The 14388-nt window shown below is 46.2% G+C and overlaps 1 protein-coding gene across 1 annotated transcript in view; it reads right to left on the bottom strand.

Moving 5' to 3' along the window:
• Positions 1-14388, bottom strand: part of C7 (complement C7) — a 217261-nt gene that overhangs the window by 108674 nt on the left and 94199 nt on the right. Inside the window, exons 11-12 of the mRNA XM_063961404.1 lie at positions 12443-12671; positions 4061-4238 (exon numbers count right to left, since the gene is read on the bottom strand). Of these exons, the coding sequence (XP_063817474.1) occupies positions 4061-4238; positions 12443-12671 (407 nt within the window). The remainder of the gene's footprint in view (positions 1-4060; positions 4239-12442; positions 12672-14388) is intronic.

Genomic DNA, 14388 nt, shown 5'->3' with positions numbered 1-14388 from the left:
CTTTATATGCCTCATACTGCTCCCAATTCACATTATATGCCACAAAATAGCCCCAATTCACTTTCTATGCCACACAGTGCTCCCAATTCACATTAAGGCCTTCCTATGCCCCCAATTCACATTATATGCCCAAATGTGCATCCACATGACATTAAATATCACAATGTGCCCCCAATTCACTTTATACACCCCACTGTGCCCCAAAAGGACATAATACACCCCATTATGCCCCCAAATAACATCATATGCCCCACGTGCCCCTAAATAACATTATATACCCTACTGTGCCCCCATCTTAACAGATAACTACAGCTTCTTTCTTACTATTCTCTCTGAGGGGCAGGTGTACTATGTACTAAATGAAGTGGAGAGATATAAAGTATCAAACAATCAGCTCCTACCTGTCATTATTCAAATACAGCCTGTAACGTGACAGTTAGGAACTAGTTGACTGGTACTTTATCTCTCCCCACTGTATCACTCTAAAAGGTTTGGTAAATCTTATCCTGGCAGTGGAATGCCAGCGGGGGAGCACAACAAGCCCCTTGCGGGCTCACTACGCTCGCCACGCTACGGGATAGGTGGCGACGGGACAACCACGAGTGGGATTAGTCCCTGTTGGTCGACTGTCGTATTTTGAGGGACGTAGGATGTAGGGAGAGGTATTAGACCGCTGGTCACTTAACTACATCCCGTTACAAAGGTCACTGGGAAAAGCTGCGGACTCTGCTGATCATGTGCAGCTTGGCTTCTTCCATTTCTCCTGTTGCTGTCACCGCGACGCTCACCACAGTGCAGACCAGGGACTTTGGTAGGCAGTTTTTTCAATCAGTGGCCAGTGAGGGCCCCAGCTTCATAATAAACTGGGGCATTTGTGGGTTTAGAGGTCTGGGTTAGTGTCAGGGCCAGCAACAGAAACCTTGGGGCCCAGTATACTAACATCTCTGGGACCCATGTTATATGGAGAGGGACAAGATTTGTGCACATATTTATGATTGCCAGCCACCAGCACTGGTTTTGCCTGTAACATTGACTATAAATAATTTGAATTAGTCCTGGACCATCAATCCAAGGCGCCTCACAAGTGTACTGAGGCACCCCAGAGTGTTACGGCACTCAATTTGAGAACCACTGGTCTAGTGTGTACCCAGCTTAATTATTGCAGCTGGTCTGTGGGTTACAGCTCCTAGCTCAACTTCTGCAAAAAAAATGCAACAATGTAATCTTAGTGACAAGTTTCAGAGATTAGCTCTTTGTGTGACTGCTGCACAGGGATTGCGCAACCTCTATTCATAGGGCTGAATTCCATTAGGGGAGAAGTTCTCACCCCACAAAGAAGTGCAAGTATACTTGTATACCACACTTATCATACAGTTGGATTTGCAGATGTTTTCTTACAGTACCATACCCTCCAACTGTATCTTTTTGGCAGGTACAGTACTTTTTTTCTATGGTCTGTACTGATTTTTGACTTTCCATTTTTCCATTGACAGTATAGGAAATTTGGCATGTCCACGTCCCCTTTCCTAATTTGTACCGATTTTTATGTGTAAAATGTTGGAGGGTATGCAATACACTATTAGCACTATATACATAGAAACATAGAATTTTACTGCAGGCATCAGGGCCAGCAATAGAAATCTTGGGGCTCAGCACACTGATATCTCTGGGGCCCCCACAGCCCCCTTAACTTTGCAGAGGGGATCTTTTAAGAAAATGGAGCCTTTGACTGTCAGTGAGCCTGGCAGGTGGCTCTCCGGTGCCACTGGCAGGGACATACAGAAAAGCGCCAGCGCAGTGACATGCATAATACTGGTAATACAGCATGGACCACAGGGACTGGACAAAGTGATGGGGTAAAAGGAGGGGGGAGGGTTTAGGGGCCTGTTAATTGTTTTCCTACTTAGATGGAGCAGTTGGAGCATACACTTTAAAAAGCAATATTGGCGCTGTGGCCCTGTTATTTGTGTCCCTGATCCTTGGGGCCCCCCTGAACCTTGAGGCCCTGTACCAGTGTCCCCTTTGTCCCCCCCCCCGTCACCGGGCCTGTCTGTAATCACTGGAGGTGGTAGATTTTTCTGGTGGCTGCAGCCCTGCAGACCCTAGGTAAAATCTGCCACCGACTGATGTACTGTACGTAAACATATATATATTATTATTTAGTTGTCTTCTTTTCAATTCCGGGAGAACTTTATTGAAATAGCTGTATATTCCCAAAAGATAAATGTAAATGCACAAAACGAAAATACAGAACTGGCACCTCCTGCACGGCTCCCCCTGCCCGCAGACTGCAGAGCTCAGAGCAGGCGTTTCGCTTTTCAGTGACAGATCAAGATAACAAGTCCATGTGATTAGTATTGTAGAAAGTTAATAAAAAGTGATGATGAAGCAAGTGTCCCTGTGCGTGGTGGGAGCATGATGTAGGTGTGCGGAGCTGCTAACTGAAGGTAGTCTACTTCCTAAGGGGCTTATTTACAAAACAATGCGCCATGTGAGTGCATTTACCGGAGACACAAAGAGGCATATGAAGGTGGCATAACTATAGGGGGGACAGTTCTGAAAAGCAATGTTTAATCAATATGACCCAGGTCACAGTCCCCATTAATAATAATGCCAGAGGGCCGCAGTCCCCATTAACAGTAATGATCTTTAGCATCATTTAGGGGGACATTTACTAAGCAGTGATAACAGCAGAGAAGTGAGCTAGTGGAGAAATTTCCCCATCAACCAATCAGCAGCTCTGAATCATTTTATAGTATGCAAATTATAGATGTTACTTCAGTGTTGATTGGTTGCCATGGGCAACTTCTCCACTGGCTCACTTCTCTGCTCTTATCACTGCTTAGTAAATGTACCCCTTAGACTGCTATCTCCTGCATTATGATCTTCATGATTATCCCCTGGGCCTAAATCATAGGGTGAAAGGGTCTTGATAAATAGGCGCTGCAGGTGTATTACCTGTCTGTTCTATGAGGGGAATGTGTTGTTTGTAGTTTCGTTCTCTCTTAAGGTGCGTACATGCGGTGAGATCCTTGCTATGCCCAATTTTGACTATGGGGGTCATTCCGAGTTAATCGCTCGCTAGCAGTTTTTAGCAGCCGTGCAAACGCATTGTCGCCGCCCACTGAGGAGTGTATTTTCGCTTTGCAGAAGTGCGAACGCCTGTGTAGCAGAGCGCCTGCAAAATCGTTTAGTGCAAAACAAGACCAGCCCTATAGTTACTCTTCATGTGTGTTGATTCTAACGACGGAGGGACGCCTTTTGACGTCACACACCCGCCCAGCGAACACCCAGCCACGTCTGTGTTTTTTCTGCCACGCCTGCGTTTTTCTAAGCACTCCCTGAAAACGGTCAGTTGACACCCAGAAACGCCCACTTCATGTCAATCTTCCTGCGTACGGCCGTGCCACTGGAATGTTCTTTACACTCTATGCAAACCCACGATGCTCATTGTACCCGTACAACGCGCCTGCGCATTGCGGTGCATACGCATGCGCAGAAATGCCCATTTTTAGCCTGATCGCTGCGCTGCGAACAATGGCAGCTAGCGATCAACTCGGAATGACCCCCTATGAGATTTCCCTTGAACTCCCCCAGAGCCCAGATAGCACAGATTTTGACAGATCTGTACTTTGGATTTTGTCTATGTACGATTTTGACTAAGTGACAATTTTGACTATACTTTGTACTAGATAGTACACTAGATAGTCAAGGTTGACTTGCCTGCACAGTATATCTAGCCTTACGATACCGACCCCATGGGAGTGCGCATCGGGATCGAAACGGTATTGCAAGCTGCCTAACACCATGAGATATGCATTCACTTTCATTAAGATTTTGAGTATATAGTCAAAATCTTACAGATTTTTCTCACCGTGTCCTGGAGCCGTTATAGCTATGTTTTTTGATCATCTGCAGAATAATACATAGCCAGAAGTTGCCTATAACCTCCATTGCCCAGAAGAGGAAAATCTAATGTTTTTGCACATTTTTTTTTTAAATAAAGCTATTTGTGTTAATTTGGGTAAACAAAGGACAGGACAAGACATTGACAATGTACCGTAAATGTTCCAGCTCATCCTGTTCACACAAAAGGCTTTCTATGGAGTCCCCAATGCATCGCAGCCCTCCCCCGCTAGGTGCAGGGTTATTACACACGCGACTCCGTACCCTTCTTCCTGAGGTTCCTCGACACGCATTCCAGGGCGACCAGCAGCCCCAATTACCATCAATAACTCCTTAAATAAAAGGAAGACAATTAAAAACTGACACATTTTTATGAATTTACCGACATAAAATGGGCTTCAACATTTTCTGGCCCCCTCAGTTATATATCTGCAGGCGGAAGGGGAGGGGGGGGGGGAATCCAGTTGGCCTAAAAACCCTTTGTTATGTTCAAATCATATGATCTGCCCTGGCCAGAGTTTTATTACCCTGTCACTGTTGAGTAGACCCTGGCAGTGCCAGGGACTGGCCTAGGGGAGAGGAGGAGGGAAGCAGTAGTGCAGGGGGCGGAGCCAGCCACTGCCACTTTCGCAAGGCACACAAAACAAGCTGGCACTGCACTGGTAACCCTAACGGTAACTGTAAAGCTAACCCTAACTCCAACCTCAACTCTCCTGGAAATGTCGATGTTATGTCATTGTTTACATTTCCAATGTTGACATTCTGTCCATGTCAACATTTCGTCTGTGTCAATATGAATGATGTTGACATTTTAACCATGTAGACTTCATCAATGTCCACCCTGAATCTTACTGGCTCACTGTATTTTGAAGAGCAAATTACAGTATATTGAGGTCAAGTATTATTCTGGAGCTCACTGAAATCAGGGAAGAGGGGCATAGAGTCATGCAGTGAGGAGCTGAAGACCCAGCTAAATATTGCCAAAACACAAACACCATGAAGGTGTGCCGTTAACAGCATGACATAATAACCTCTAGGGCGGCGCTGTGGGGTGCAGGGTGTTTGGCAGGAAATAGTTTTGCATTTGAGCATCCCCTCATCCCTTCCCTTGCTCTGCCACTACTACTTACAGATACTCCAGTAACGAGATAGAATCCCAGCAATTACATTGTGTTCTAGCTCTGATTTTTGACAATCCCACCACAAATGAAACATCACATTACAAAATACAAAAAAGGAAGTTTAACCCTAAAGTAAAACAAAAAGGTCGAAATGTACAGAACATAAGACTTATGAAAACAGGGTTTAACAATGATATTCTGTGACGCAGAAGAATATAACAGCTGTTCATGACGTTTAGTGGTGTCAGACTCTGGCCTGATTGAGAGGTACAGTAGATGCAGTGTCGTTGTCGCACGCAGTTGGCTGGGAGATAACAACGGGATGTCTAAGCAGACACAGGTGTGTTAGTGGCAGCAGCTGCGTCCAAAGACAGTTGCTCACACCCACAAAGTATTGTGCACAATGGTGTCAAGATGCCATACATGTTGAGATCTCACTCCGAAACACATTGCTGTGACTGCTTACACACAGAGTGAGATGGGCATGCAGGAGACTGCTGCCGGAACACCTTGTCTGAAAACCCGGGCTTGCTTTAGACACAGTGCGCAACCTCAGCCTCGCTCCAATACGGAACTCACTCTGATATTTTATCTCTTACTTCTTTTTAAACTTTGTTTATTCTCAATGTGGGGCTGAATAAATTGTTCTAATTATTTAAGAATGGAGAATTGTTTTCTTTTTTTCATTTATATTCTTTTTTCCATTTATATGAAAACTCTGCACATCTGACTGTTAGGCGCCGGGGTCCGCATGTCCGCGTGGCCCGGCGCCTAGCAACTAGGGACGTCGTGCGCGTTCAGCCGTCGGCTCCCTAGCAACGCTAGACGCCGGGCGCGCTGAGCCGCACGGACCCTAGCAACGGGGACGCCACGGGCGGACCGCGTTCCCCGTTGCAGGGCCTAATTAACAAGCACACACACTTGTCCTCTGGCCGTGCAGCAAGGCAGCTGCACGGCATTTATTCCCAATCAGGCTCTAAGCAGCTGATTGGAGGACTCCCTGTTAAATACCTTCCCAGTACTTCTCACAGACGCCGGTAATAGCTTCCTGCATGCTACTTTGGTTTGCTGAGAGTCTGTTCCAGTCCTGCTGTATCCGGTCATTCCTGTCCTCAGAAGTCCTGTATTCGGGAGTTGTCATCTCATCCCAGGAAGTCGTTTGGTCCCAGTTGTCCTGACTGATCACCTTTGTATATCGAGTGGTGTTCCGTGAGTTGCGGCTCTGCCGTGTGTTGCGGCTCAGCCGCTTTATCTTTATATATTCTGTTTTTGGAGCATTTGCGGAGGGTTCCGCTTCCACAAGTCCTCTCTGGAACCCGGCGGTGCTGGGTAGGAGAAGTGGACAAGTGGATATTTTGGTTGTCCTTTTCCCTGGCGGTGTTTCCGCACATATTCTAGTTTTAAGTTAGCTTGTAGCCCCTGGCCTGGTTGTTTAGTCAGAGGGCCCCTTGTTATCACCCTGTCTCGGATTTCCCTTTGTCTCTCATTAAGACCTGGGGGGGCATCGGAGTTGGGCAGACATAATCCGCCCTTCAAACGCGGCTGCCATGGGCTCAAGCAACCATAGTCTCGCAGGGGATTTCCAACAGCACGGGTGAGACAACGGAGTTAGGGCGCCAGGGGCTATTTTCCATTCCCGCTCCCTTCCCCAGCATATCGTTCCAGTGCTCCGGTCCTCGCAAAAAGATCTCCTCAGACCAGAGTGCTGGAATCATAACATTATTACCGGCCATACCAAAAAATTAAAATTAAACAGGGCTTTAATTTTTTCCTCTCATTCAGTTTTTGTTAAAATTTTTTGGCCTCATGAATCCGACAGGTTTAGGGCCAAACCCTGGCCAGCTCTTAGTCAATCAGATTCAAGAACTTACTCAGATGGTTCAGGATCTTTCTCTTCGGGTGAGGTCGCAGGAAGATCTTTTGTGAGCCTCCCCAAAGGTAGTCCCCCTGAACCAAAGATGCATTTGCCTGACCGATTTTCTGGCGATAGAAAATAATTTTTTAGTTTTAAAGAATCCTGTAAACTTTATTTCCGTTTAAGACCTACTTCCTCTGGTTCTGAATCTCAGCGGGTTGGGATTATTATTTCTTTACTCCAGGGGGATCCTCAGACCTGGGCGTTCGGTTTAAGGGCAGAGGATCCTGCGTTGTTGTCAGTAGACGCTTTCTTTAAGTCTTTAGGGCTTTTGTATGATGACCCAGATAGAGAGGCGTCCGCTGAAAGTCAGCTGCGCGCTCTCAAACAAGGAAGAAATCCTGCAGAGGTTTATTGTACTGAATTTCGCCGTTGGTCGAACGACTGTGGCTGGAATGACCCAGCCCTGCGCAGTCAGTTTCGCCTCGGCTTATCAGAGTCTATTAAAGACAGTCTCCTCCAGTACCCCGCTCCTGAGACTCTCGATAAACTCATGGAGCTTTCTATTTAGATTGATCGTCGTCTCAGAGAGCGGAGGGCTGAAAGAGGAACACCTGTAAGGTCAAGTCCTTGTGTTTATTCCATTCCAGAAGACGTAGAGGAGCCCATGCAGATGGGTCTCTCCCGGCTGTCTCCTGAGGAAAGGGCCAGAAGGCAAAATTCCGGTCTTTGTTTGTACTGTGGTGGTAAGGGACATTTTGCTCGTAACTGTCCGAACAAGTCGGGAAACGCTTTGACCAGGTGAATTGTGAGGGGGTTCACCTAGGTCTGCAGCTTATCTCCTCGAATAACTCTCTTTTAGTCCCAGTTAAGGTTTCCTTTGGCAGCCTCAGTTCTTTGGTGTCGGCTTTTGTTGACAGTGGAGCTGCAGGAAACTTTATGGATTTAACTTGGGCTAAGGCCTTAGGCGTTCCTCAGTTACCATTGGGTAGGTGTGTCACCATGCATGGCTTAGATGGGAGTCCGCTTTCCAACGGGGTTATTACTCACCGTACACCTCCCGTAGTACTTACAGTAGGAGCTTTACATTCCGAAAAGATCGAGTTCTATCTAACACATTGCCCAGCAGTTCCAGTTGTTCTGGGTCACCCTTGGCTGGCCTTTCATAATCCCACCATTGATTGGCGGTCCGGGGAGATTTCACAATGGGGTACTTTTTGTGCTAAGGAATGTATTTCGTTTCCAGTTAGAGTAGCAGCTATCATTCCAGAAGTCATTCCTGTGGAATACCAGGAGTTTGCCGATGTATTCTCCAAAGGCAATGCGGACATTCTGCCTCCCCATCGGCCTTATGATTGTGCTATTGAGCTAATCCCTGGTGCCGCATTGCCAAAGGGGAGATTATATGCATTGTCCGGGCCAGAAACTTCGGCTATGAATGACTATGTTCAGGAGAGCTTACAGAAAGGTTTTATTAGACCATCAAAATCCCCTTTAAGTGCTGGTTTTTTCTTTGTGGAGAAAAAGGATGGCTCGCTTAGACCATGCATAGATTTTAGAGCCTTGAATAAAATCTCAGTCAAAAACACCTATCCTTTGCCGTTGATTTCTGTACTCTTTGATCAGTTACGTTCTGCTGTGATTTTTTCTAAAATTGACCTGAGAGGAGCTTACAACCTCATCCGAATTAAATCTGGAGATGAGTGGAAGACGGCTTTCAGTACTCAGTCGGGTCACTACGAATACCTGGTGATGCCGTTCGGCCTGTCTAATGCTCCAGCAGTTTTTCAAGACCTCATTAACGATGTGCTCCGTGACTTCCTAGGGAAATTCGTGGTCGTTTATTTAGACGACATCTTGATTTTTTCTGAATCGATGGAACAACATATCACCCAGGTGCGTCTGGTTCTTCAAAAGTTACGTGAGAATCATTTATATGCCAAGCTGGAGAAGTGTGAATTTCACGTCACGAAAGTATCTTTTTTAGGGTACATAATTTCCCCTCAGGGATTTTCCATGGAACCTAAGAAGCTTCAGGCCATCCTTAATTGGGCGCAACCCACCAATTTAAAAGCAATTCAGCGCTTTTTAGGGTTTGCGAATTATTATAGGAGGTTCATTCATTCTTTTTCTGACCTGGTTGCTCCCATTGTGGCTCTGACAAAGAAAGGAGCAGATCCTACCAACTGGTCGCATGAAGCTGAGTTGTCCTTCCGGGCCCTGAAACAAGCCTTTGTCTCAGCTCCAGTCCTCAGACATCCTAATCCGGAATTGCCCTTTGTTGTGGAGGTTGATGTCTCAGAGGTTGGAGTGGGGGCTGTCCTTTCTCAAAAGGATCCGGTGTCTTTGGACTTACATCCTTGTGCCTTTATGTCCAGGAAGTTCTCCTCCGCAGAATCCAATTATGACGTTGGTAATCGGGAGTTACTGGCGGTAAAGTGGGCTTTTGAGGAGTGGAGGCATTGGCTGGAAGGAGCAAAGCATACTATTTCGGTATTGACTGACCATAAGAACCTGCAATACATTGAATCAGCTAAACGGCTTAATGCCCGGCAGGCACGTTGGGCATTATTTTTTACTCGTTTCAAATTTATAATCACTTTCAGGCCTGGTTCCAAGAATACTAAAGCTGATGCCCTGTCACGTAGTTTTCTTCCGGTTCACAATAACAATCCTGTTGTTACCCCAATACTTCCATCTTCGGTCATCCGGGCAGGCCTCACACAGGATTTATTTACCCAGTTAAACCAGCTTCAACACCAAGCTCCTAGATTTACTCCTGCTGGTCGTCTTTACGTTCCTGAATTTTTGAGAGCTACTGTTTTAACTGAATTCCATGACAACAAGGTTTCAGGGCATCCGGGAATCACTAAGACATTGGAGTTAGTCTCTCGCTCAGTATGGTGGCCTAGTATGTCTAAAGACGTTAGGGAATTTGTTTTTTCATGTCAGGTTTGTGCACAGCATAAGGTTCCCCGTTCCTTGCCTATCGGGCAACTTATGCCCTTAAGTGTCCCTCTCAGGCCATGGTCTCATATTTCCATGGATTTTGTGGTTGACCTTCCCCTTTCAGCCGGATTCCGAGTCATATTGGTGGTAGTGGACCGTTTTAGTAAAATGGCTCATTTTATTGCTCTTCCCCGGTTGCCTTCTGCTCAAGGGTTGGCAGTTTTGTTCCTCCGCCATGTGTTTAGGCTTCATGGGTTACCCACTGATATTGTTTCTGATCGGGGTCCACAATTCATCGCACAATTCTGGAGATGTTTTTGTGCTTCATTAAAGATGAAACTGTCATTAACATCCGGTTATCACCCACAATCCAACGGGCAAACCGAACGCGTTAACCAGTCATTAAAACAATATCTGCGCTTGTATTCAGCCAAACTCCAGAATGATTGGTCCGAGTTTCTTCCTTTGGCTGAATTTGCTTACAATAATTCCTGTCATTCCTCCACTAAAGAGTCTCCATTCTTTTCAGTTTTTGGTTTTCACCCCAGAGCTAATTCTTTTTTTCATCATTCTCCAGTCTCCTCGCTGGCATTGACCTCCCATCTCAGAGCAATTTGGAAAAAAGTGCACCTTGCTCTCAGAAAAGCGGCCTTTCGAGAAAAGAAATTTTCTGACAGGCTCCGACGTCCTTGCACTTTTAAGGTGGGAGACAAGGTGTGGTTGTCAACTCGCAACATCAGGCTTCGACAATCCTCGGCTAGACTGGGACCCAAATTTATTGGACCATTTCTTATTATTAAAAGAGTCAACCCAGTTGCCTTTCGGCTACGTTTACCAAGATCTCTCAAGATTGGAAATACGTTTCATTGTTCCCTGTTGAAACAATACGTTTCTTCCAGTAGATTTCTTCGGAGGATCTCTCAGGGTAGATCTCCAGTGGATGTACAGGGACAACAGGAGTTCTTGGTAGAGAAAGTTCTTAATTCCAAATTGTCCCAGGGTCGGCTTTATTTTTTAGTTCACTGGAAAGGCTATGGTCCGGAGGAAAGGTCTTGGGTCCTAGATAAGGATCTTCATGCCCCTAGGCTCAAGAGGGCATTTTTTCAGGAATTTCCTCAGAAGCCTGGCTTTAGGGGTTCCTTGACCCCTCCTCAAGGGGGGGGTACTGTTAGGCGCCGGGGTCCGCATGTCCGCGCGGCCCGGCGCCTAGCAACTAGGGACGCCGTGCGCGTTCAGCCGCCGGCTCCCTAGCAACGCTAGACGCCGGGCGCGCTGAGCCGCACGGACCCTAGCAACGGGGACGCCACGGGCGGACCGCGTTCCCCGTTGCAGGGCCTAATTAACAAGCACACACACTTGTCCTCTGGCCGTGCATCAAGGCAGCTGCACGGCATTTATTCCCAATCAGGCTCTAAGCAGCTGATTGGAGGACTCCCTGTTAAATACCTTCCCAGTACTTCTCACAGACGCCGGTAATAGCTTCCTGCATGCTGCTTTGGTTTGCTGAGAGTCTGTTCCAGTCCTGCTGTATCCGGTCATTCCTGTCCTCAGAAGTCCTGTATTCGGGAGTTGTCATCTCATCCCAGGAAGTCGTTTGGTCCCAGTTGTCCTGACTGATCACCTTTGTATATCGAGTGGTGTTCCGTGAGTTGCGGCTCTGCCGTGTGTTGCGGCTCAGCCGCTTTATCTTTATATATTCTGTTTTTGGAGCATTTGCGGAGGGTTCCGCTTCCACAAGTCCTCTCTGGAACCCGGCGGTGCTGGGTAGGAGAAGTGGACAAGTGGATATTTTGGTTGTCCTTTTCCCTGGCGGTGTTTCCGCACATATTCTAGTTTTAAGTTAGCTTGTAGCCCCTGGCCTGGTTGCCCCTTGTTATCACCCTGTCTCGGATTTCCCTTTGTCTCTCATTAAGACCTGGGGGGGCATCGGAGTTGGGCAGACATAATCCGCCCTTCAAACGCGGCTGCCATGGGCTCAAGCAACCATAGTCTCGCAGGGGATTTCCGACAGCACGGGTGAGACAACGGAGTTAGGGCGCCAGGAGCTATTTTCCATTCCCGCTCCCTTCCCCAGCATATCGTTCCAGTGCTCCGGTCCTCGCAAAAAGATCTCCTCAGACCAGAGTGCTGGAATCATAACACTGACAGAGTATTCAAAGAAACCTTTATGTGAACAACTACCCACATTTACATGTAAGTGTTCAAGTACAGGCATAAGAAAAGCCGTGTTGCATTCTGAAGACTGTTGTAAAAAAACCTTTATGTGCACCCTATATTAGATACATATGTAAGTGTTCAAGTTCAGTCATAAGAAAAGCTGTGTTGCATTCTATTCTGAAGACGGTGTTGTAAAGAAACCTTTATGGGCATGGTATATTTGATACATATGTAAGTGTGAACTTTTTAATAGAAAAGAACTCAAGAAACTGAAGGTTTTAGCCAGCTCCATGAAAGGTGTTTCAGGATCTTTTCCCACTCCCCTTTTTCCTGAGAATACCATGTCCTGGAACTGTATAGTATGTTGGGTTAAAGCGCATTTCCCATACTGCAATTTCTTGATAAAACCCATGTAATAGAACACATACTAAATAAAGCTGGTGTAACATCTTACCTGCATCATCATTTACTAGAGAACCGAATTCACATGCAGAGCCATACGTGCTTAGCTTACAGTTGCACACACATTTTGTATCCACCACGGCAGGCACGCCTTTGTTCCTGCATGGCTTGCAGCGACACGAATTATCCTCAGCCATGTATTCCTCAATAGCTCGTTTCAGGAAAATTCTTTTAACTGAAGCACATGGCACCTCCTTTACCAGCTCATATAAAGGAACAAGCTTTAAAGAAAGCAAATCAAAACAATAAAACATTTTTACAAGGATCATTTGCTCCTATGTTAACAATGAATACAGTAATTAAAAGTCAATTCGGTGCAATAATATTGTATGATGGATAACGTCTATTACAAAAGCATACGCTTAAGAACCCTAAAGAGCCAGCAGCGGTATGCAAAGTTGCCCTCCAGGCTCCAGCCCGCTGTCAGATACACAGGCTAACTGGTTTGTTTGGTTAACAAGGCTTTGGAGAATGGGAAGATTTGTTGAGATGTGCGGGATTACTTCAAAGAACAAAATCAGAAACTTTACTGTATCATGAGCATGGTGCACAAATCAATAAACAAGGGTGGTCATTCCGAGTTGATCGCTAGCTGCATTCGTTCGCTGTGCAGCGTTGAGGCTAAAAAACGGCACTTCTGCGCATGCGTATGCGGTGCAATGCGCACACGCAACGTACTATTACAACGAACTATGTAGTTTCACACTGGGTCTAGCGATGCTTTTCAGTCGCACTGGCTGCCGCAGAGTGATTGACATGAAGTGGGCGTTTCTGGGTGTCAACTGACCGTTTTCAGGGAGTGTTCGGAAAAACGCAGGTATGCCAAGAAAAATGCCGGTGTGGCTGGGCGAACGCAGGGCGTGTTTGTGACGTCACAACAGGAACTGAACAGTCTGAAGTGATCGCAAGCACTGAGTAGGTTTTGAGCTACTCTGAAACTGCACAAAAAAACTTTGTAGCCACTCTGCGATCCATTCGTTCGCACTTCTGCTAAGCTAAAATACACTCCCAGTGTGCGGCGGCCTAGCGTTTGCACGGCTGCTAAAAACAGCTAGCGAGCGATCAACTCGGAATGACCCCCAAAGTGCACAAATGAACATGGGGTAACTAAATAAAATAAAAAAATCAGCACTGATATCCATATACAACAGTTGGTTATACTGCTACCTTTATTTCTGACACCTTGTACTTAAAACCCCAAAAGTTGATGGTTTATGAGGCTTGCTTCACGGTTTGTCCAGTATTTGTACGAAAAATGAAGATGAAGCCAGCTTTTGCCATGTTGCGCTACTGGAGGCTTCTGTCCTCCCTAAGCTTAGTCTAAGACACCTGTGTTATGTTGTGACCAGCGACTGGAGTGATGGGGCGGGGTTATCCCTGGTGGGTCCCGCTGTCCCTAAGCCGCATCCTCTACTATGCAGGGGTGTGCCCCAATCTGTCAGCAGGGTAACACTTACTGGCAGACTGTGTTACTTCTTTTTTTTCCCAAATACAGTATGTCCTCCTGGGGGTGGTTTCCATTCCTTTGACATACCCCCCATCCCAGTGAATGCTTCAAAGTCAGCAGCTCCATCTCCCGAACATGACCATAAGTGTCCCGCATGAAATTCCACCATAATGTATAATTTTTTATTCCGTCCTTAAGACTTTACTCCTATTGTGCCTCAGCCAAGTGACAGGGGGCAATGGATTGATACGGTTGTCATATTGGTTCTGTTTATAATATATATATGAGATTAGTAAAAAAAAAGTACTCTAAGGCTAATACTCATGATCACCACTAGAATTTAATTAGCTGAAATCGTGATAGAAATTCTGAATAATTAACCAAAGACTCGATCACCTTGCAGCGTGTCTCTCCTTGTTGTCCTAACAATGAGAACTGACAATCAACTGCGCTCTACACAGATGATCTCACCAGAACCATATGTGAAGGCA

The sequence above is a fragment of the Pseudophryne corroboree genome, chromosome 1 (genome assembly GCF_028390025.1).
Source record: "Pseudophryne corroboree isolate aPseCor3 chromosome 1, aPseCor3.hap2, whole genome shotgun sequence".
Taxonomy (NCBI): domain Eukaryota; kingdom Metazoa; phylum Chordata; class Amphibia; order Anura; family Myobatrachidae; genus Pseudophryne; species Pseudophryne corroboree.
Note: the sequence above shows the minus strand (reverse complement) of the source record. Positions and strands in the feature narration are given on the sequence as shown.